Raw genomic sequence first — 25,129 nt, forward strand, 5'->3', positions numbered from 1 at the left:
TTTTCACAGTGCTCACCCGATAGTGTTGTTTGAAGATGATGCAGTCCTGATGTCTTGGATGATTGATCCAGTTTTCATACATCTCATCATCTCACTCTTATCAAGTGTGGGTTTTTTTAAACTTGTCTTCACGCAGTGCGTGGTTTAGATCATGTTTCTGGCATTTAGTTTGTTTTAATACTCAAGATGTTACCTGCAGCCCATTAGCCTACTTACTACTATTCACTATAATCTAAATGATTTAATTGAACATTTTTTCTTCTTTTTTAAAATATACCTTTACTTGTGTGAAGCGAAAATGATAGCAACCTCATGTTTTGTCTTGTTTAAAGCTTGGCCGTTGCTCCATTATGTCCTGCTTTTAATTATAAACAGAACTTCAACTACAGTTTTTAATTATTGTGGTCAGTGTATCTGGTCAGTTTTGTGGTAATAAACAAGTCTAGTCATTTATCTTAATACACTGTACACTGTTAAACTGAAAAGTGAAGAATAGCAAATTAATACATGCAACAATGACTGCATCTGTTACAAGATATCAAAGAATGGCATGTAATGTATCATCGGGAAAAATTGTTAAAATAATCAGTTTTAAATTGGTAAATACATATAGTTAAGTAATAAAATATACTTGAAAATGCAGCTCTATAGTGCATACATGTAGGTCTTCATCTGTTTGCTTTTTTTAATTTTTGGGAGGGTGGGGATTGTTCTTGACTTAATGCAAAAATGTACCAGGTTTCCTCTGAACACTGTCAAGAATGTGTCATACTCGTAATCATCAAATGTTTGACATCATATAGCCGATGTGCTCTAGAGGTGTCTTTAAACAAACACTTTTGTCATTGTGCAGCAGGTGTGTACTTGTAGATCCATAAATGGAAAATAAAGTTACCAGAACTAAATTGATTATTTATAATTTAATATAGTAACATAACTTTAACATTGGCCATCATTTACATTGTGTGTACCTGTAGCCGATTTAGAGTAATAGTTTTCCTTACACATGCATGTTAATATACTTGTGTGTGTTAGTGAAATCAAATTGCATATAGAATTTTGAATTTAACATGACAATACAACAACAAAATGAATAGTGTTTTACTAGATTTTAATGCACATAACATTGATAGCCATGTTTGTTAATGTTATGGGACGTGGGGTTACAGTCTTGCCTCAACTTATTATTACAGCAATTAGTCAAATTAATGCAAACTGCAAACACGTACATTTAGTTTTAATAAACTCATGTTATTGGCGGCTGCGTTCGTACCACATACAAATCTTGTCGACATGTGTTTAATACTATATGTAATGCAGAACTGGAATACTGTCTGTTTTTGAGAGTAATACATTTATATGCAAATTATCAATAATAATTTAATAATTTAAAAAATGTGCTCAAGATTACTGCCTAAGATTCATTCATTCATTCATTCATTCATTCATTCATTCATTCATTCATTCATTCATTCATTCATTCAATAAAGGAATGTGTTGCTTTAAGCTTATGGAAGTTTATTTGTTATTACAAGAGACTACTAAAGCCTTCGTCTTGCATTGCTGAAGAGACCTACATCTCCTAATTATTTCTTCACACTGTCTGGACAGTACATGTAGCACTGATACATCTAACACCAGGTTTTTGTACCTGGCCAGACCTCGACAAGAATGCAGCTTAATCCCAGAACTGCCTGCTATTTTGTTCCAAGCTGGCCACACAAATGTGAACTATGAGATTTCACTACTGGCTCTGCATTTTGCCTAAAACTGGAATGTTTCAAAGCCTCCTTTGATCACCATAGTGCATTTTGTTTTGGGATTAACATTTTGAGTGCAGTTTGAAAATTTTATTGAAAAAATCTGTTGATGGCAAAAGATGTTAATATTTTATGGTGCTGTTGGGGTTTTTCCTCCTTTCTTTTGACAAGATAACACATGTTATGACACATTTTGAGCAGCGGGCATTGAAAATGCATTAATGGTCATGCAAACGGCAGATGTGCCTGCGTTTCTCAAATTACAGTTTTGTTTTTACAGTTCTTTGCAATTCCTATTTGCTTTTACATCATAATTGTGTGTGTGTGTGTGTGTGTGTGTGTGTGTGTGGATGTGTGCACAATGTGTGTGCATTCTCCTAATATTAATAAGTGAATGCAAAATACATCCTTGATATCTGTGTCTGTAGCACCAGTGGTGCTGATAAAATTAATAAAAATAAAAGGAAACAGTACCCCACTCTATCAAATACACGCAGCAATATTCTATGTGCAGATGTTAATTTTGATGAGCATGAAATGCATACGTGTGCAGTTATTGCTGTGTGCATACTTTTCACTCAACATACGATTAGTAGGTTGATACGAGTTTGAAATTCTTAATGCTGCATATACATACGAACATGATATTACAAAAAAAGGGGTGAAAAAAGATCCCCTAATTCAATGCCTGTAGATATGTAATAAATTTATTGTTTTATTAATGGTGAAATTTTATTTAGGAATTGTGTACATACCAAACCTAGGGGTTTTTTTCAAACATAATACACTTATAATCAGTATGAATTGCTAATTGTGGAAATACAATTTTCACAATATGTAATTATGATGAAGGAATGTAGGTGTATTAAAACTTCACTGAAGGGAGATGATCATTAAAAATAACAATTTTATTTTATTCTCAGACATTTGTAAAAACAAATATATCCAGCTTTCAGTACAAAGACATTCTGAAGGCTACATGTGTGTGTGTATTAAAATAAAATACTGAATTATCTCTCTGGCGGCCTTCTTTTTGAAAATAAAAATGTAGATAAGTCATGTATTTATGGCAGGAAAACACCTCTATCAAGATGTTCATATCACAACAAAGTTTGGGTTTTCTGAGAAACTTTTGGAGGGTTGCCACCATTTTTGAGTTACCAATACCATTGCTTTGAAATTTATGGATTTCTCTACAAAATATGATATCCACACCTTCTGTGACTGGTGGGTAGCCAGATGAGGTGGAGAGATAGGAAAACATTTCACTTGATCAGTGAGACCGAAGCCAGGAGATTGCCAGCTTCACAAACACCTGAGGTTGTGGGCTGGCCGTGCAGTTCATGTAGCCATATGCTTGTGTTGCTTCGATTGGGCTGGGTGAAAGTAACGCCAGCACTATCTTACCTGTGACCAGAACAGCCAGCAAAAACAGTGGATGGAGAGGTCTTGAGCAGCCGGAAAAAACAGTGGAGCAGTACTGAGCAGACGACAAAAACAGTGGATTGAGGGTTTTTAGCAGACGGCAAATTACCAGTGCATAACAAGATTTAAGACTTAGCTGTCTTGTAAAGAAGATTACTTGTTTTCTGTAGGCGACATCAATACAATTGGATTCTGAAATGATACCCCCCAAAAAAATGGATGTGGATTATAGCTTTTAATGTATTGAAGAAGATTCATTATGTTTCATGTTCTTGGAATAATTAAGAAATATACAAACTTAGAAATCCTTTAAATTGAATCTGTTGTGGTGAAAGATGATTTATAGCAATTAAAACACAAAGATCACAGGAAGTATCATAGTGGAAGGAGCGTTTGCAATTGTCATTATTTTGTTTGAAGAAATTTCTCACTGAGTTTATTGAAAATGTCGCGTGGAAATGGTCTTCGTCCAGCAAGTACTGGGGCATACACAGCTCTTTGGGAGACTAAACTTCAGGAACTCATGGTAAGTCACTTGTGCAGGTGTTTTCAAAACGTACATGTACATTCACAGGTATGACAATATGTAGGTTTGTTTACAGTATAGTATTGATACTGCTTGGAATTTGGTGTAAACTTAAAATGAGTTAGTGACTAGAGTTGTAATGACACAGTGATACAGTATTGTATTGCGATATGAGGGCCACGATACAATACATCGATTCAGGACAGCTGTATCGCGATACAATACGATACATTCACGTGTTAATAATTTTTAATAAAAAAGTTGAAGCAGATATTTATGAACTTCCGAACATTCACGGTAGAGCACTGAAAACATAATTTTGTTGTTAGTTCCTAGAATTCCCAACCATTAGGTTATCATGTTTCATAAACTTGAACTAAACGGTTTAATTATCGATGATCGATATGAAAAGTTAAGTATCGAAATACGTATCATATCGCGACCCAATTATCGGAAAACGTATCGTATCACAACCTCCCATATCGTTACAGCTCTATTAGTGACTGAACGAACATGATGAAGTTATTCTTACAAAAATGTTGTTTTCTCGGTCATCTGATGCACAATTTAAGACATTTTTGGGCAATTGATTGAAGAACAAATGCATGGGGGATTGTGGCATTTTAATTTTTTTTATCAAGTCCTTCTCCATGTACTTGTTTTCTGTGGTTTTTTAGGGTTTTTTGTATGTTTTTTAATAGCCAAAATATAGCATCAACTGTTATTTGTATGACTTTAGTTTCAGTCTGTGTTCAGATGTGCTGAACTGAATCTGCCCAATTAAATTCACACATTGACATGAGAGCTACATGAACAGATTGAAGCTAGCACGATTAGATCACATTTCACCGTTAACAAATTCGATAACAGTGTAGATACCTTTCCCAATACGAACCCATCTTCATGGCAGATGTAAATTTACATAGATATGTGGACAAACATTTCATTTGAAAAAGAAAAGAAATTTACTTTGATTAGTTTGTATTATTGTATTTTTTTTAAAAGGTGGGGTGGGGGGCGGGGGGGAGATAAAGAGTTATGGTCGAAAATGAAAAGTAAATCAAACCATTGAGTTGGTCAGATTACAGCAGATTTCTTTTTAAAGGTTTACTTGAGTTCATGAAGCAATGCATGTACGGACGTTTTTATCTTGCACCTGGATGTGTCAAGGAAATAACATTTGGATAGCTTTTCATATCTTTCCTGTGTGCAAGCTGTTTACTTTGATATATTTGAGTCTGCCGTTTGTGGTAGTCTGCCACAGATGTAGCTCATTAGGTGTTCTCTTTATGTTTATGTCATGTTATTGAAGAGTGCAATGCCAAAAATATCTTCAGGCATGGGAAATACTGCTTTTTAATGATATTTAACTGCAAAAATAAAAGTTTATTTTTATAATTAACCTGACTTTACAAAATGAGCAAAAACATACATACATGTTTGGATGACTAAGTTTTGAGATTTATTTACAATAAAGTGCATTATATGTACAAGTATGTACAATGCATGTTGAAGTTTTTATGTAGTGGTGTACCTGTACTTTCATGTACAAATTAGACCAACAAATATTTTAAATTGAAAGTACTTGGATAAATAAGTTTGTGTTCAAAACCTTAGTATATGAAGATTCCAATGGCAATGCAGTTAATGCTTTTATATAAAAAGAATTACTGGTTACTGGGTACTGTCTTTTATATAAAAAGAATAACTGGTTACTGTCTAGACAATAACTGGCCCTGGCATAGTCAGGATTTTATATTTGTGGGTGAGGGGCAACCACATTGTCTATGAGTCCTGTTATGTTAAGATGTATAATTTGGTGGTGGGGGGAAGAGGGGTGATTGGAGAGGGCATGTACATGTAAGTCTCCCTCAGCTAAGTCAGTGCTAAGCGGTTATTTTATTTACCCTGCAATCCTACATAATATGATGTGTTTTATTTTACTGTTTTACAGAGTAATACTAATAGGTCCACACATATTGATCAGTCCCTCCTGAATTCCGCGATTCCGCGGACGCGAAAATTTTTGCAGAATTTGCACCATCGTGCAGAATAGTTGTTCGTCCGCGGAAAATCACTTTTCGTGCAGAACACGTGCAGAATTCATAATTTTAGGCCATGGAATTTGTCTTAAACACCGCAAAATGTTCGATGTTTCTGAATTGTAACATTAAACATGGAATTTTAATAGTGTTTACTTTCCATGCAGTAATAAATAGAAACATAAATCATTTGTTTATTTTCTTTTACGTTATTACAGGCTGGACTAGTAACCGCCTCACAGTTACTAGTCTGCGTAACCTGCGTTTGGAACCAGCCTTTAGTTTCTATCATTGAATCGGAAATTCTTGCAAGATAGAGCGCAATGGATTGTGGCGAGATGTTCCGATCGTTGCTCGGTGCGTAGGTTACGGAAACCGTTGAAGACGGGTTGTAATTACATTTTGACAGATTCCACAAATACGAAATAGGATTCAGCAATTCCATTCTATTTAATATAAAATAATTATATTTACATATAAGTATCGATTGTTGGAATCGTGATGTTAAGCAACAATATTTAAGTATTTATTAATCACAAATCACATTTAACAACGAATCCGTAAGCGTAAAAACAGGAGGGTTTTTTTCCATATCGTTTCCATTTCAAGTTTTAATGTTTCAATCTTCCGGAAGCACCCGTCTGCTTAAAACATAAATCGTCTGCTTTTTCGCGATTTTTAAATAAATCTTAACATTTTGAACATCTAGTTTTAATTTTAAGTGTTATTTTTCAGTTTTATATGTTGCAGAATTTGCTGCAGAATTTGCTGCAGAATTCATCAAATTTTACCGCAGAATATGTCAAATTTTACTGCGGAATTTTAAAATGTTTGCCACCGAATTCAGGGGGGAGTGATTGATTGTTGCCTATACACACAAAATCTAAATAGTTCTAAATGGATGGGATGGGATGGGATGGGATGGATGGATGGATGGATGGATGGATGGATGGATGGATTGCAGAATAACTATATATATTCATTGCCACACCTGTACCTATATTGCATGTTGTTGTTGGTAGTGGGTGTATTTTATTGGATATGGTTTCAGGAAGGTATGGTCACATTACATTGTTGTTGGCACACTCCAAGACGATCACTCACAGATGCTGAGTGAGAGACTACAGCTGTGCTCCAGGTCCAACTTAACAAATGAGGATGTACATGTATTACAAGTATTTAAAAAAACACCTAAATCTCAATGTACAAGTATGGTGGAATTTGAGATAAAGACTTCAGGTTTTTTATAATCAAGATGGTATGAACTTTGTATTGGCATACATACATTGTATCTCGGTCACTGTTAAATATAAGCAATCATATCTGTGTTTTGTTTTGTTTTTTATTTCAAAGGAAATTAAAGGAATACTATTTGTACACCTCAGCATATTTTAAACTTTGACTGTTTGTGTCTAACATGTAGCTATTGTGACACTGTAGCTATTGTGACACTAGGTTTACAGGTAAACACTCACAGTATGAGAGGAAACCTGCAACCACCACTTAGACTATGCCTACTATTGAAAAGCTGCTAGAGGTGTCCTATCTGTAGTTTTCACAAACAGCAGTGTTATGCCAAGTCCTTTAATACATTCATACAAGTCATGCGGTACTGCAGTGGTCTGCTTGTATCCAACTGATGCCAAAACTCGCTGCACTTCATGCGAGTCCTCTGTCATTGAGTACATCCCATCCCACTTAAAGATTAAACTTGCTGTTTTGGACTTTCACTCACGTAGTTTAATTTTCATCAAATTTTTTTAATACTTTCATAAATAATTTTTTTAATTTAAATGCACTTGTATAGCAAGCATATTTATATGTATTTGTTGTTGTTTTTTAAATAAATTAAATGAAAAAGTGGATGAATGGATGTGTAGGTACATATTGGGTGTGGATATCTTTGTTTTTGAATACGAAAAAATCCCAACCCCACCATATATTAGAAAGTAAAATGAAGTTTTATCTGATAAAAACATTAGGATGACTAGAAACACATTGAACATACAGACACTAATACTCCAAAGAGGAAAATGTATCTAATGTCTAATTTTAGTTGTGAAAAAGTTGCTAAGTAAAAGTTGTTATGGAATGTTTTTGAATACTGTTAGAATCTAAGGAAGATTTACAAACTCCTAAATTCCCTAATTATTACTTTGTTTCCCTTTTGAATTGCATTTACTTGTATACTTGAAATTTAACATTAACTTTTCAAAGTTTGTTTTCTCTTTGTGCTGTGGTTGTATAGTTCTAAAACTATTTTGTTATGGTATTCTCTGTTTGTTTCATATATCATAGATGTATTAAGTACTGATGCCACAAGCCTGGACAAAGTAAAGTTTCTCACGAGAAGCTACAACAGACTTCCCATTTCCAAGCTTTTTACCATGTTGTTGGTTAGATAGTTTGTGATCCATGTCAGATAATTTCTGCCTTACCATCTGGGTTGTGGAACACTAGTGGAGGAAAATTGAATTATCACATAATGAGAAATTACAGCATGCTGTGTTGGAAGCTGGCACCTGTGGCTTCCCTTCAATTACACACAGTGCAGCTGATTACCAAGACACTTGGTCATGGTGGCTAGGTACACACCAGTGATAGGGAGGACATAGCCCAGTGGTAAAGTGTCTGCTTGACACATGGTCAATCGGATCGACCCCAGTCGGTTGACCCATTGGGCTATTTCTTGCTTCACCCAGTGCACCACGACTGGTATATCAAAGGCTGTAGTATGTGCTACCCTGTCTGTGGGATGGTGCCTGTAAAACATCCTTTGCTACTAATGAAAAAAATGTAGTGGGTTTCCTCTCTTAAAGGAAGGGTCAATTAAGGCATTTGGCCTGGTATGCATATTCAACGATATATAATGAACATTATTGCTTGATATCAAAAAGTATAATCGTATAGTTAATTAATAAAACGGTTAAATGTGACAGCTATTATATATAACGGGCACAGCCATTTTGTACCATCTCAGTGGGTACGCCCTCTGGCGAGCTGGTGGTTACGTAATACTTAACGCGTAACGTCAGGAATGAGCCTTAGAACTAGAGAAACACAATCTACCTGGTTTTTGCAGGATGATAAATAGTCATACATTGCAATGTTCTGTCATAATACATATCCCAGTAAGCCAGCAATAAGTATATCCAGCACTATATATATTATTTTTCAATACAAAATAAAATACCATTGTCAAAGTGGCTACACAACAAGTCAAAATAATTAACAATGTTTTGTCCATGCATTAACCTACGTACTGAAGTGATACACGGAGTGTTTACTTAGTTAATTGGTCTATGCCGTTAGTTGCTTCTACCTGTGATTCCTGATTGCAGGTGTGTATTTGATTGGTAACCAGACGAGCCAATTAATTGATGCTGTCTAGACACAAAAATACATACCGGTATTGTGGAATATTACCTGTCGCCTCTAAAATGGTAATGGACATGGTTTATTACTGTAAATAGTTCTGTAGACTTTTCCATCTAAAACACACACGGCTCTTGTTTGAGTTGACGCTACCTTTAAGACTATGTAAAAATTACCAAATGTTTGACATCCAATAGCTAATGATGGTTGTTTGAAAGATCATGAGAGTCATCTTAAGCTTTTCCCATTCCACCCATGTTGTGTTCCACGAGCATGTGCTGACATTTTAAATAAGTCCAGTGGGTTCCGTACCTGCATTTACCTGTTCATTACAGCTCTGATTAGAATAAGTATCTGTTTTCTTAGAAATGTTTTGCAGATGGTAGAAGCATTTTGGGTTTTGATTGTTGATGTTAATCATCATATGTCTTTGTGTGACACCCAGTAGCCGATGTTGTTTGTGCTGGGGTGTCTTTAAACATTCATTCATTCATTCATTCATTCATTTGTTTTAAGATCTGAAATTTTGATACTTTATGCTAATGTAAATGGTCTTTAAATGGAACTACCTGTATGTGTGAGAAGAATAATTGATCAAGATTTCCTTCATATCACTTATCAGTCTTAGTTCAGGTTTCCTTACTTTGGTCCTGTTTTGGGAGACTCCAAGAGCTTTCATGTCTCCTGTGGATCTCTGATAGCCCAGAGACAATAAACAATGAATGTCTTGAACTATATGCCAGACTTGGCCCATGCAGGTAGTCTTTGTGAAGTGCTGCCACCTAGCTGCAGCCAAGCTGAACTAATGAACCTTAAAGACTCATTATCAACTCTGTTTAGGTTTTCTTGGAATTCCTGGGGTTGTTGTCTTGCACTTTCATAGACAGAAGCTGTGACTTTAAGCTGTTTCTACCTGGATTACAATAATACAAACCACCTGTTTCCTCTTTGATCTGACAATAAAACTTGTTCTAAATAAAATGTCTGATGGACTATTTGTTTTGTAACTTAGCCAGAATATGTTTTTGTAGGTGTAGGCGTAAACTGTCCAAGATGAACATGTTGTTTATGTATGATGAAATGGAAAGGTTTAAAAAAATAGACTTTCATTTTGTGGCAATTGAAAAAAGTTAGTATGCAGAGTTTATAAGTAAAGTAAATCACTGTCATAGTTTGTTTTCTTTATTTTATATTTTTCTCTGAGAGCTGTAAGCTGTATTTTTTATTCTAGCCAATAATAAGCAAATATTTTGCTAAAACATGGGTTTGCTGCCCAGTACCGGCTCCCACCCAGAGCAAATTTTTAATGACTCGATGGGTAAATGTAAGATCACTACATCCTCTTCTCTTTCCCTAACCACTAACAACTAACAATGAACCCACTGTCCTGGACAGACAGCCCAGATAGCTGAGATGTGTGTCCAGGACACCATTAATAGAAGTGAAAGCCACAAATTTGAAATATTTTTTAGGTAAACTTATTTTGTCAGTAGAGACATAACGCGATTAGCCAGTAAGTTATATGAACGTGTTTCTGACGGTGAAACAGTGCGTGTATTTCAAAATAACATTGTAGATGTAAGTTTGATATGAAACCTTCAAAACATTTTGGTATGCTTTGAAATGATTTGTAATTCATCATAAGAAGCAATTTACAATACTAGTAACAAGACAGAGTACATGTAGCAACAGCTAGCTCAAAGTTCAGCCATATTATACAGAAACAAGCAGTACATGTATATGTATATGTACCTCTGAAATTATAGCCACTAGAGAGTATGAAAAACCTTTGTGTATTAGTACTTACAATATTATATGCTATGTAGTTTATTATAAAATATGTAGCATATTCAATAAAATAACACAAAAATGTTATGCACTAGTTTGTTATTATGTAGGCATATGCAAAATGACGTATTTCCTATATTAACATAATTCCCACTTTATTCATACCTCATTTGAATATTGAGTAATGACTGGTTGGAATCATAGATGGTTATAAAAAGATGTAAAAAGGTACTTGGGTCCAGGTCAAGTTTGACCCTCATTACCATCTAGTGTAAGTATCCGGTACTCGGGTCCAGGTCGAGTTTGACCCTCATTATCATCTAGTGTAAGTATCGGGTACTCGGGTCCAGGTCGAGTTTGACCCTCATTATCATCTAGTGTAAGTATTGGGTACTCGGGTCCAGGTCGAGTTTGAACCTCATTATCATCTAGTGTAAGTATCGGGTACTCGGGTCCGGGTCGAGTTTGACCCTCATTACCTTCTAGTGTAAGTATCCGGTACTCGGGTCCAGGTCGAGTTTGACCCTCATTATCATCTAGTGTAAGTATCCGGTACTCGGGTCCAGGTCGAGTTTGAACCTCATTATCATCTAGTGTAAGTATCCGGTACTCGGGTCCAGGTCGAGTTTGACGCTCGAGTACTCGAGTCCAATATTTTGGACTTGTGGAGGCCCTATTATTAATGCACAGTATCAAACTTTGTAGAGTGAATCATTCATTTGTGTATCTTAAAACATTTGGTGTTTTTTTGTGGGGAAAATGCCTCTTTTTTAACGACACCACTGGATCACATTGATTTATTAATCATCAGCTATTGAATGTCAAACGTATGGTTATTTTGACATTCATAGAGAGGAAACCCGCTACTTTTTTTCCATTAGTAGCAAGGGATGTTTTATATGCACCATCCCACAGACAGGATAGCACATACCACAGCCATTGATATACCTGTCATAGTACACTGGCTTGAAATAGCCCAATGGGCCCACCGACGGGGATAAATTCCAAACTAACCGTACATCAAGTGAACACTTTAGCACTTGGCTATATCCCGCCCCCTTTTTGGTTTTGATGCAGTAAGTTAAAAACATTTGTTTTAGTTAAAATTACATTTATATCGATATATTTTTGGAATCTCAAATCCAGCTATTATAATATCTCATAATATGTTAATCATGTTAATAGTAAAATAAATAAATAAAACTAAATAGTGCTTTAGCTAATCTAATAAAACTAATGTTGATGCATTTGATAAATGTAGCAAAGATGACCAAGGGATTAGCAAATGCTGAAAAGTAGTTTCCTTGTAAAATCAATAATTAAGTTTAAGTACAACATGAAGAAAAGTATTCATTAATTGACCATGCTGATTGAAAGATCATTATTTATGCATGTCTAGGGAACAGCGTGACTGGTTGTTTGTGAAAAACAGATCAAGTAAGGATCAAGACATCAGATTAATTAATTCTCTTGAATTTCATCTTATAAACTGGTTTTTAGCATGTTATTTAGTGAAATGAGCTCTGTGAATCAAACTCAAGTCTTTCAATAAAACTTAATATACAAGATGAGTATTTTCATTATTTCTTGTATTGTTGTTAAATAAAATATAGTGGTGCAAAATAGCATAGTGTAAAATGCAGCAAAAGCTTTACAACCTGTTTTAGTGGCTGACGAAAGTTTGTGTCATGTAAGATGGGAAAAAGAAGTTGTCAAAAAGTCTTGATACAAATTGAAAAACAGACCAAATATTATTTCTTCACCAGTGTGGATTCATTGCTTTTGAATCTTTTATTATTTATATGAGCTCAGGCAGATTTAGAACATTTGAAATTGAGATTTTTTACATCAGTGTGGTCATACTTTGGGTGATAATCACACAAAAATGTCTTGCAGTTGGCTGTATATTAAAATGTCTTGCAGTTGGCTGTATATTAAAATGTCTTGCAGTTGGCTGTATATTAAAATGTCTTGCAGTTGGCTGTATATTAAAATAATCAGCAAGACATTTGGTTCATGATGTGGTGTTTGAAGATAAATTTGCAAAGTTTGATAACAGACCAAATGCAGTTCAAAACATGCTTGAAGTTCCAAAATTAGCTTAGACAGTATGGAAACATCTACATACATGTACTTTGTTTTTCAACCATCATATGCATTAAACTAGCAAACATTGTCTTTGATCTTGTGCATCTGAAGAAGGATCAAACAAATACACTTGCATATATGTAGAGTCAGTATTTTGTGGAGATTAAAAGTAATGTTCAGGAATATACATGCATGTTTACATCTGATGATTTGTAATATAGAATATTTTGTATCTTGCTGTCTTTTCATCTGATACATTTGCCATGAGATTACAAAATCTGTCATCATTAGTAACTGGTTCTTACATAACAAATCACAAAATGATACTAAACAAAATGTTCTTTGTAGTACATGTATATCTAATAGTAAACATTTTAAATTCCATGATGAAATAATTTTTAATGTATTACTTAAAGTCTCTATAAATATTTGTGTTATCCAAATAGTTTGAGATATACAGGGAAATATAACCAATATGACACACGTGATTTCATGTGCACAATGAATGACATCATAACATAATGCGGCCAGTTGTAATCACTTTCTAAAATGACATAATTTTGTCATCTCTTTTTAGTTACGTTTGAAATTTTTTAACATGGTCCCTGTTATTCATAAAAATAATATGAATAATAAAGAATTGTACTGATTTTACGAAACTCGCTCGGACAATACAACAATCCAGACACTGGTAAAATCAGTAGAACACACAAGCTTGTATAATAATCTCTATGTAAATTTTAAGCATTTGCCTCACCTGTGTGATGTTTTGATCTATTTCATGTGCTTGAATATTGTGTTATGAACATGTATTATATACAGCTTTGTACTGATAGATGTTACTCAAAGCCAGTTTTTGGTTTTATTATATTATTTTATGTTATTAAAGACTCCTATATATTCATACCTTCAGTTTATCACAGATGCGGGTTGTAGCTCAGTGGTAGGGTGCTCGGCTGAGGTGCCATGTTTTACACGATTGGTTACCTTTTTACAATCCCAACCAGTACATGAAAGGTTGTGGTATGTGCAGTCTGTGGAGAAGTGTATATCAAAGACCCCTTGGTGCATTTTCAGTAGAAGTAGCTTAATATTGTGTGTCAGCAGTGTGTTTCCTCTCTTGCAGGAAGAATAAAATATTAGACATCAAATAGCCATAGCATAAAATGTGCTGAGGTATTGTTACACAAACATTCCTTTTCTTTACTTCCATTTATTAATTGTCCATTGGTTGCTAACGCTGGGTGCATCCGCAAACATTTCATCAGGGAGTAACCTCATTGCTTGTACTAGACATGTGAGTTACACATCTTGAAAGATGTGCTTTACACACTACACTGTGCACGTATACTTGTTTTGTAGCAAATGGCATCTTTGGTGTGTTTTAAAATTATTTTTATTATTATTTTAAACTGTTTTTCAACATGTCAAACTAAAGAATTTATGTAATATTCCTAAAATCATTATTAGGTTAGCATGTTTTACTTATAAATCTCACTTAAACTTTTTTTTTTACCAGGAAATAATGTGCAGTATATTAATTAAGCAAATAATTAATATGTTCAATTACTTCATGAAGATTTAAGTGTTTTTAAAACGTTTCCCAAATTACTTGTATTCATAGCCAAAGAAATATGTTGGTAAAAATAGTATAGTCTGGGGACTAAACCCTTCAACCTCTTGGCTTAATCAGTGTTTCCACACTTCCCACAGATACGGTGTAAAAATGTTTGCGGTGTAGATTTTTTTCTGCTGTTGACGTGCAAATAAAAGATCACTTACGACATTTTTTTGGAAGGTAAGTTGTGTTTCTAGCTACAAAAAGCCAAGACCATATGGATTTGAGTTCCTAATATTTACCCACGGAGGATTGTTACTATGTAATTGTCTTGATAGTAGTTTATGTGAGATATTTTACTTATTTTCAAATGGACAACTCGTAAGAGATTCTCTGAAAGGTGGTGTCACCAGTGTTGATAGGTGTGTAGGTGCAGCTGTAAGATTGGGATTTCTTACTTCATGCTTTCTTCTCTGGGACGTGCATGTCTTCTTGACATTAACGTACAGTGGACAGTATTGTTGGAAATATCATCACATTGTATGCTGTGTCTATAATTGATCTTCATTTGTTTATAACTTATTTATATGTATTTATGTGATGTACGTATTACTGTTAGACATGTTTATTCTTTTTGTGTGCTATTCTACTTTGTTGCCATGGTAATATAAACATCATTTCCTCAGAGATTCTGATCTTCTATTGCTGTTTGATATTTTTACTTATGAACTTACCAGACCATTTTGAATTTAACCTTCTGGGACATAATATATAAAATAAAAACATATGGGACAAAAATGTTAAGAAATTTATGTTTAATGTGAATAGCAATGACCATTTTTTTTAATCTAATACTAACTCATAGCAAACATGGGATGCAGTCGTTTCAAAAGTCATTGATTATTATTCAAGATAAAAAGCAATTTGAATACATTGGTGGGGGAGGCATGGTAATTATTATTTTATGTCTGGTGGGTCTGTCTGCTATATATTATTCTCATGCATACATGGTACAAATAAAATGTTAACAAAAACCCACTTACTGTATCTCTGCCCACTAACATGGGATCAATTCAGATGCAGCCCTTGGTAACTCCCCAGCATAGTGTTTTAATCTGTGGTACTCAGTCATTATAGATACCAATGGTTGTTAGTAAAATTTACACCTCGCAAACATGCATTATGGTGTGTATTCTTGGAACAAATAAGATGTCGCAATTCATCTAGTGAAGAGTAAAACATATTTTGTCAAGAGAATGAGATAAGAAACTCATTGCTGCATCATAGATTATTACTTTGATTAAAAACACTGTGTCTTTTATATGGAGTCTGCTTCCGATGGAATAACACATTCATTCATTCATTTCAACTTATTTTCGTGCCTATATCCAATTAACATGCAAGCATGCTGTCCTGGGCCTGCATCTCAGCTATCTGGGCTGTATCCAGGACAATGGGTTAGTTGTTAGTTGGTTGTGGTTAGTGAGAGAAAAGAGGGTGTAGTGGTCTTACACCTACCTATTGAGTCGTTAAAACTCACTCTGGGTGGGAGTCGGTACCAGGCTGCGAACCCTGTACCTACTAGCCTTATGTCCGATGGCTTAACAACAACATCACATAACATACTGCACTATATATGGAGCATTGTTAGATTGGGAAGTAACCCAATGTGCCTCTTACGGGTAGATCAGTGTTATAGTCCTGAAGACAACATGTAGATGTATATGTATGGGTTTTCTTTAGCTGCTCCAATTCGGATCACACTGGGAGAAGTACATGGACTTACCACCCATAAAAAATAATATGTAATTATTTGAGGTGTTTTAAATATTTCAATGTTGTGTTTTGCAGGAGCTGTTGACAAGAACCTCACTGGAAACCCACAAGCTGGACTTGATGGCTGAAATTTCCAGTCTGAAGATTAAGCTGTCGGCAGCCGACAAAGACAGACATGATCTTGATGACAAGCTGCGGATGGCCGAGGTGATTTCATCATGCATTTGCATCATTCATGTCATTTCCTAAATTTTATAGTGTACAAAATAAGCATTCTTTTGATACCATTATGATAGATTATTGCTTTCCATGTTGCCTAGCTGGTTCCAGTTTTTGCACATTTTGGGTTTACTCATAAGCGGGTAACCAGTAGGGTTAGGTTCATGAACAGTAACAATATTGATAATGTTCTCATTGCTGCTGCTTCTGGCTATACCAACATTCAGCAGGCTTGATGTTAAAGAGTGTGATTATCTGGGAACTCAAGGTGCTTTCATTTGACATAACTGGTATATCGATGGCTCATGTGTTATTAAAGGCACAGACCCTAGTTTCAACTCGTAAAAATAGACACTAAATTTAGTTAATCTACAAACCTGTAACACATTTGGATAAAGTTACAACAGAGTGAAACAAGAGTCTATGGTGTTAAATATGCTTAAAAATAAGACTATAGAACATTAGAAGTTGATTCAATAACCTCTATTTCTCAGACATATGTGTATTTTTAAAAATATAATAAATGCATTTTGTGGTATTAGAAACACCAGGATGATTAGAAACATTTCAGTTCTACGAAAATGGATTATCTAAACAATAAAATATAAGTGAAGTTTGATTTTAATGATAATAAACGTTTCTAATAGTGAAAAATATGCTGTAATGTTTAAAAACTAGGGTCTGTCCCTTTAAAGCCACTGACCTTGGCTACAGGAAAGTGTTTCTCACCATTACACATTACACATTACATTACACATTACACATTACATTACACATTACTACTGACCTTGGCTACAGGAAAGTGTTTCTCACCATTACACATTACACATTACATTACACATTACACATTACATTACACATTACTACTGACCTTGGCTACAGGAAAGTGTTTCTCACCATTACACATTACACATTACATTACACATTACACATTACATTACACATTACTACTGACCTTGGCTACAGGAAAGTGTTTCTCACCATTACACATTACACACTACACATTACACATTACATTACACATTACACATTACATTACACATTACTACTGACCTTGGCTACAGGAAAGTGTTTCTCACCATTACACATTACACATTACACATTACATTACACATTACACATTACATTACACATTACTACTGACCTTGGCTACAGGAAAGTGTTTCTCACCATTACACATTACACACTACACATTACATTACACATTACACATTACACATTACATTACACATTACATTACACATTACTACTGACCTTGGCTACAGGAAAGTGTTTCTCACCATTACACATTACACATTACACATTACATTACACATTACACATTACATTACACATTACTACTGACCTTGGCTACAGGAAAGTGTTTCTCACCATTACACATTACACATTACATTACACATTACACATTACATTACACATTACTACTGACCTTGGCTACAGGAAAGTGTTTCTCACCATTACACATTACACATTACATTACACATTACATTACACATTACTACTGACCTTGGCTACAGGAAAGTGTTTCTCACCATTACACATTACACATTACACATTACATTACACATTACATTACACATTACACATTACATTACACATTACTACTGACCTTGGCTACAGGAAAGTGTTTCTCACCATTACACATTACACATTACATTACACATTACACATTACATTACACATTACTACTGACCTTGGCTACAGGAAAGTGTTTCTCACCATTACACATTACACATTACATTACACATTACACATTACATTACACATTACTACTGACCTTGGCTACAGGAAAGTGTTTCTCACCATTACATTACACATTACTACTGACCTTGGCAACAGGAAAGTGTTTCTCACCATTACATTACACATTACACATTACATTATATTACACATTACTACTGACCTTGGCTACAGGAAAGTGTTTCTCACCATTACATTACACATTACTTACAACTGCTCATTTAAAGCCACTGACCTTGGCTACAGGAAAGTGTTTCTCACCATTACATTACACATTACTTACAACTGCTCATTTAAAGCCACTGACCTTGGCTACAGGAAAGTGTTTCTCACCATTACATTACACATTACTTACAACTGCTCATTTAACTTATCAATTTGGGCAAATCCAATATGCTTCTGATTGTATTGTTGTTTGTAGTAGCTTGGTACATATTTGGGGAACTAGGGTTGGTAACTTTATAAATGTTTAGTCGGTGGTCCCTTTAGACTACTTCTCGTTCCAATCAGTGTTTCACAACTGATGTAACAAAAGCCATGGTATGGTTGTGGGATGCTACATATAAAAGATCCTTGGCAGCTAATTGGAAATAGTAACCTTTTTGAGTAGGGGAGCAAGTTTCCTCATATTATCTCTGAGGACATTTAAGTTAACTATGTCCTGTATGCCATATAACCGTAATTAAATTGTGTCGAGTATGAAAATAAAACATTCCTCCCTTCCTTATTAATGTTTCAGGTGAGATAGCTTGTTATATTTTAGTTCTGATTGGTTTTCAGAGACAGATCGGAGATCTCCAGACCAGGCTGACCGTGAAAGATGCTGAGATTTCCGAGTTGCGTAATCAAATGTTGCGGAATGGAACAGGTTATGGTCCAGAATATGGGGGTATGTTTGATTTTGATCAATCTCATGATAATGTATGCCACTATGCTGTTGTCATGCCATTGTTGTTGCCTTGCATTCTTTTGTCATGTATTGTCATAAATTCCCCTATGACTGGAGATTTGATTTGCTTAGTTATATAATTTTACTCGAGATGGCTGAACAAAGTATATTAATACTTTTGGGGGTTTTCATCTTGCAGTAAATATTACACCTTTTAAAAAGTATATGCATGCAAATAAGTACGGAATTAATTTTTAGTGCAATAATTACTTGTTTGTGGGAGGAGGTGTAGAGAAGAAAGCAGTTTGATTTAGATACATGTACATACAGGTATCTATGTTTCCTGAGCCTTGGCTTTTTAACAATGTCAGATAATCCAGCATTGATATTGTTGTGATTAAAACTTCATTCACATTCAAATAATTACAATTTGGCACATTTAAATTCTGTTTGCATGGCTGTTATCTATAGTATTTATTGAATCTCAAAATAAAAAGTAATTAAAAAAAAAATTCTGTATAAGAAATAAAGTTGAGGATGGGGTTTATTAACTTTTAACATTTAAACATGTATCATTAAACTGCAGTACGAAAAAAAAAAACCCAGAGACTTTTTGGTGATAGCACATAAAATATGAACTATTGTTTATCCATTGTATGTGTAAATTAATCCATGTTAAATGTACCTACTGGATAAGCCCTCTATTCTAATTAAAATAAAATTATAATAAAATAATAAAAATAAAATACACATGTACAATCAATTTCAGATGTATATTTAACATTTAATTCATGTTACTTTTCTTCTTCTTTTCCGGGGGGGGGGGGGGGGTGGTAGGGTGTGTGTTGATGTTGTGGGGTTTTGGGGGACTTAAAGTTATTACACATTTTTCCATTGTTTTGGGGTTTTCTGCTGAATATGTACTATAAGTAGGTTTTGTTTTCAGAAATGTCCCTGAAAGAATGTTTGGCTATTTATTGAATTCACTTTCAGGAAACATGTCATCTGAATGCACGTTAGATCGTGACAGAACCCTAGATACGCTAAAACGAAAACGTAAGCCATGGGTGACCAGTTTCGTTAGCCCAACTAAAAATATACTACTCCCTACCCTTTTCTTGCATGCCAGTTAGACAATTTGAAGTTTAGATGGTGGTGGTGGCTTATTTGTATATTGTAGGAATAGGGATCTTTTTAACCTGATTTTATGTACATGCCTATATTACATGCTGGGTACAACAAAGATCAAGTAGAACAAAAAATCTTTCTTTCACAATACCATTGATTTTGTGTTTGTGTGTGCACGAGAAAGAAAAAGTTAGCAATAAAGAGAGAGAGGGATGTAATGTTCAAACTCCACTTTAAAAACATGGTGGTCAACAAGACCAGTTAAAACATTTTTACCAGTCTTTATTAAATTTAACCAGCCCTCAAATAATCACATTAAACGTGTCATAACTGAATACTATCATATTGGTTGTATGTAACTACATGTATGTACATGTATACCATAGTCGTAATGCTATTTTGAAGGATCACAATTGTTGTTGTTAACAGAACCCCTAAATTCGGTGCTCCACAGGGACAACCTAACCTAAATATGTTTCAGATTTCCTTCTCATGCATGTACTTTACCAAGCAAAACTGATTGTAACCTACCTGTAAGGTTATGCATAGAAGATCATTCTTAATAAAATTAGTTATTTATTACTATATTAAAAATATGAACGAAAACCAAACTAATTTTTATTCAAGAGTAAAGTGAATTTTGTTTTTAAATCACACTTTTATTAAATGATATTTAATAAAAATTTGTGATATAAACATTCAGCAAGTTATTAACATGGCTATTGTACATGTACCAACAGTTATTTGCCTACTGTTTGCAATTAGACCAAAGGAGGGCTAGGTAATTAGCCAGGCTACAAAATAGGTTGAAACAAAAATAAAAAGAATAAATAATAATAATAATATAGATAAAATTGGGCAGTTTAATGTTTATTTGAAAACAATTTAAAATAAAATAGACTAGAATTTTATTTATTAAAAAGATACATGTTTTTTTTAACAAATACTTGTCGCCAGATGGAATAATTTTATAAAATTTGTGATCACCCATAGCCAATAAAGGTTGCCTCAGGCAATTGAGCGACTGCTAATTTTCAACCATGGGGATGTATGTTAACATGGTCATTTCTTTGTCTGACCTTTTCAAATCACACTGAATAAGTTGTATGATATCATGTTTTACTAACTTTACAATTATGTTAATTTGTAACAGTTCTAAAATTATTTTTAATGGGAAAATGTGTGTAATATTCATTATACTTTCATGTTTTACATGTTGATCTATAGCAAGGACCATTCAAGAAGATTTATTGCTTTTTGCCAAATAGCATAACATTTATGCAACATCTTTGAAGAAATATGAACTGATTTTTGTGCTAAGTAGATTATTCTGAATACTTTCTGGCTTGTAGTTAAGCTTCCTTGTTCAGTGGTGTTTTATTCTGTAGTGTAGTGATGAATGTATATCTACAATGTATATCAATATATTTGTGGAGCCACTTGTTGAAATCTAAGTTTGACATAATGCTGATTTTGCAGTGCTGATTTTAGGCTGAAAACAATTTTGTTGTTGGACCATAAATGTTGTGAATTGAATATAGAATAGAGTGTGAGTGTATGCATGTATGTTATAAATGTACTTCTATCATGAGCAATATATCATAGTTTGCATGTAGTTTGGCAAATTTGTACATTTCAGTATTGTTTGAAAATATTCCATAAAACCTGGAATAACAATAAGTAATAAATAGAATACCCAACTCACTACTCGTCAATATTGGTTATCTTTAACTTGCGAATTGATCTTGCACCAAACATTGAGAAGGACAGCTTAGATTTCACTCAAAATAAAATAAACAGTATTGCTGACTAAGTCGTAATGGGCGTCTTAGCTCAGAACAGGGGAGATAATAAAACAGGTGGCGCGTCACTCGTCAGGGTCCAACAAACTAGGACAATAGCTGCATTTTTTCATTGCTTTGTCATTCTTTGTTATATCACGATCATAAGGGACCGAAACCGTATCGGCTCTGTACAGGACGGTCTATAGTATACGCTGCAGTGAATAATAATAAAGAAAATATATGTATATTGTGGATAATAGTATTAAAAATATATATAATGATGACGACTCTGTACAGTACGTTCCTACACAGGGCGGTCTAGTATTTTATATACTTAGATATGGTGGAAAACACATTAACAGTAAAGGGAATAAATATATATTTTGTATCGTTCCTACACAGGGCGGTCTAGTATTTTATATACTTAGATATGGTGGAAAACACATTAACAGTAAAGGGAATAAATATATATTTTGTATATAAAGAAAATATATGTATATTTTGGATAATACTCGGGGAAAAAAAGAATATATATATTTAACATGTGCGTGTGCGAGTATTAAAAAATATATATAGTGATGACGTTCCTACACAGCACAGTTCTGCACATGACGGTCTATAGTATACACTGCAGTGAATGGTTACCAGTTGACGTTTGTCTACACGTGTACTGAGATATGAGGGGGGAAGTCAGTAATAATAAAGAAAATATATGTATATTGTGGATAATAATCAATAAAATATATATGAAAAGCCGGGATTGTTTTTATATATCGTCAACGTCCCTAACTGCGTTATGCTTCAAATTCCGTTCACTTTGTTTTCTCGTGCACGGTTCGCACAATCAACATCCGATTTGTTGTCATCGGCATGTCGTTCATGTATACGGTTTTTCTTCACAGTTCAGGAACATTTTTATAACCAATAAAGTTAAGAAAGTTAAGAAAAGTAAGTATCTAAATACAAAACTTTACAAACCCCTAAAACCATTAATTTTACTAAGTCGTTTTTGTTTATTCCTTAAAATTACCGATATGGGGTCCACATGACTCGTAGAAATTGACTTAAAATGGAGAAAGATGAATTAACATTCGGTGCGTGTCACATGACCTCACACGTGCCAGATCAACAAGGCCAAAAAAATTAATGTTTATGATTTTTAGGACCTCTGTTGTTAGAATTTGTTTTCAATTATTATATTCGATCTGCAAAAGGTATGCTACATTTTTGTGCCTCTATTGTAGTGAATAGTATTCATAATCCATTCATAACAGTTGTAAATAATTTTGAGTATATAAATTTTGTTAATTTAGAATCAATTCATTAAAAAAAATTTTTTTTTTACAAAATATGCGCAGGTATGGACATAATGCCTGTCAGTATTGACATCAAGTGTGAGCGATGTGTTGATAAAACGCGGACATTTTTCCTTTAAAACAATTGAATAAATTAAGTGTTCGACAACTGTACCTAATTAAGAAACATATATTTTTTCATGTAGTTGTCTTAAAAATGGAAAATGATAAACTGCACATGCGCATTACGATACTTTTTGCAAACGCATGCGCCAGAACGCAGTTAGAAACGTCGCACTTTTTTCTGTTTACTGTAGGGTGTTTCACTTTTGTTTACTAGAATGGATTTGTTTTACATCCAAATTGTTGATTATTTTACGTTAAATGATTAAAATCTATTTTGTTACACGTATCGTAGCTGAAAAATGTAGAATAATATTTCCGTAAATATTGTATTCGTGTTTTTGTTGTTAGGTGAACGCAGTTTGGGACGTCGATGGTATAACGTGTGGGTGTGTAGTATTAAACAAAAAATATATATATATAGTGATGACGGCTCTATACAGGACGTTCCTACACAGGGCGGTCTAGTATTTTATATACTTAGATATGGTGGAAAAGACATTAACATTAAAGGTAATAAATATATATTTTGTATAATACTCAATGCGTTCGTGTTGACACTGTATAAAAACGTGTGCATGGGTACACTTTGCCGCATAAAAACTCAACTTTGCCACCCAAAATTTGTTTATGTACTTTTCCCAATTAGATAAACAATAAGAAAAATGTAACAAAACACATTCTGATATTTAAAATATTACTTTACTGTTAAAACAAACCGATACGTAATTTCAAGTCATTCAGTTGGTCGCTTATAACCTGAAGCCAGTCAGAGACAAACCAGCTTTCTGGGACCCTGTCGATCGTCGCGCCATCTGGAATAGAGTTATCTCCACCTGTTTCAGCTAAGACGCCCATTGGAGTATCCACAAAATATATGTACTACACTAGATTATTTGCTGTAACAGAAAGGTGGTTTCTTTAGACAGGTGGCTGTTTAATAGTAATTGCAGTGGGAGGGAGTCTGTAAATTTAGGGCGATTCTCTCCTCCTCCCCCCCCCCCCCTCCCCCTGCCTTTAATCTGTGCCCAAGAATGCCATATGTTGGTATGTCAACATTGATTTGATTGCTCAGATAGTTGATTTTAAGATTCTCATTCACATTTTACTGTCTGCCATAAAAATAACAAAGTAAATGAAAAAAGTGCTATGGACTGTAAACATGGTAATCAGTAATAAGAAGTGGAACTAATCGGACCAATCAGGTGAAAGCTTTTATCTGTAGCTTCATCATACAACACCTTTTGTAAGTTAATTGAATTTTCTCCGCACTCAAAGCTCTACACAGACACGAGCATTCCCCTGGGGGTACTGCCATTCAATATAATGACAGGTTCACTCTCTGTGTTCAGTGTCTTCAAGGTAACCAGTCAAAAGAAGTGTTTAATACAATAAAGAGCTTGACTGAAGGGCAATAATGAGCAAATATGGATAGATTATTAAGATCATTTAAAGAGCATTACTGTGCCACCATGGCAAAAGTAGGTAATGTCTGAGAAATTGTTAGAACATGTGGAATTAATTCTTTCACCCACCTTTCCACACATCCCATAAATCCTACCCCAATATTTTGTTTATGAATCACAACTTTCTTTATTTGCTCTCACATATGT

General features: G+C 34.3%; 1 protein-coding gene across 8 annotated transcripts in view; it reads left to right on the plus strand.

Moving 5' to 3' along the window:
- Nucleotides 1-25,129, plus strand: part of LOC121381093 (liprin-beta-1-like) — a 225,488-nt gene that overhangs the window by 158,909 nt on the left and 41,450 nt on the right. For 5 of the 8 annotated variants that reach the window (XM_041510196.1, XM_041510197.1, XM_041510199.1 and 2 more), the window contains 3 exons: nucleotides 16,414-16,545; nucleotides 19,078-19,186; nucleotides 20,180-20,242. In XM_041510196.1, the coding sequence (XP_041366130.1) occupies nucleotides 16,414-16,545; nucleotides 19,078-19,186; nucleotides 20,180-20,242 (304 nt within the window). Of the gene's footprint in view, nucleotides 1-3,561; nucleotides 3,712-16,413; nucleotides 16,546-19,077; nucleotides 19,187-20,179; nucleotides 20,243-25,129 lie in introns of those variants that run through there. The other 3 variants (XM_041510201.1, XM_041510203.1, XM_041510198.1) reach the window with 3 other exon arrangements.

Source organism: Gigantopelta aegis, chromosome 9 (assembly GCF_016097555.1).
Source record: "Gigantopelta aegis isolate Gae_Host chromosome 9, Gae_host_genome, whole genome shotgun sequence".
In the NCBI taxonomy this organism is placed as follows: Eukaryota; Metazoa; Mollusca; class Gastropoda; order Neomphalida; family Peltospiridae; genus Gigantopelta; species Gigantopelta aegis.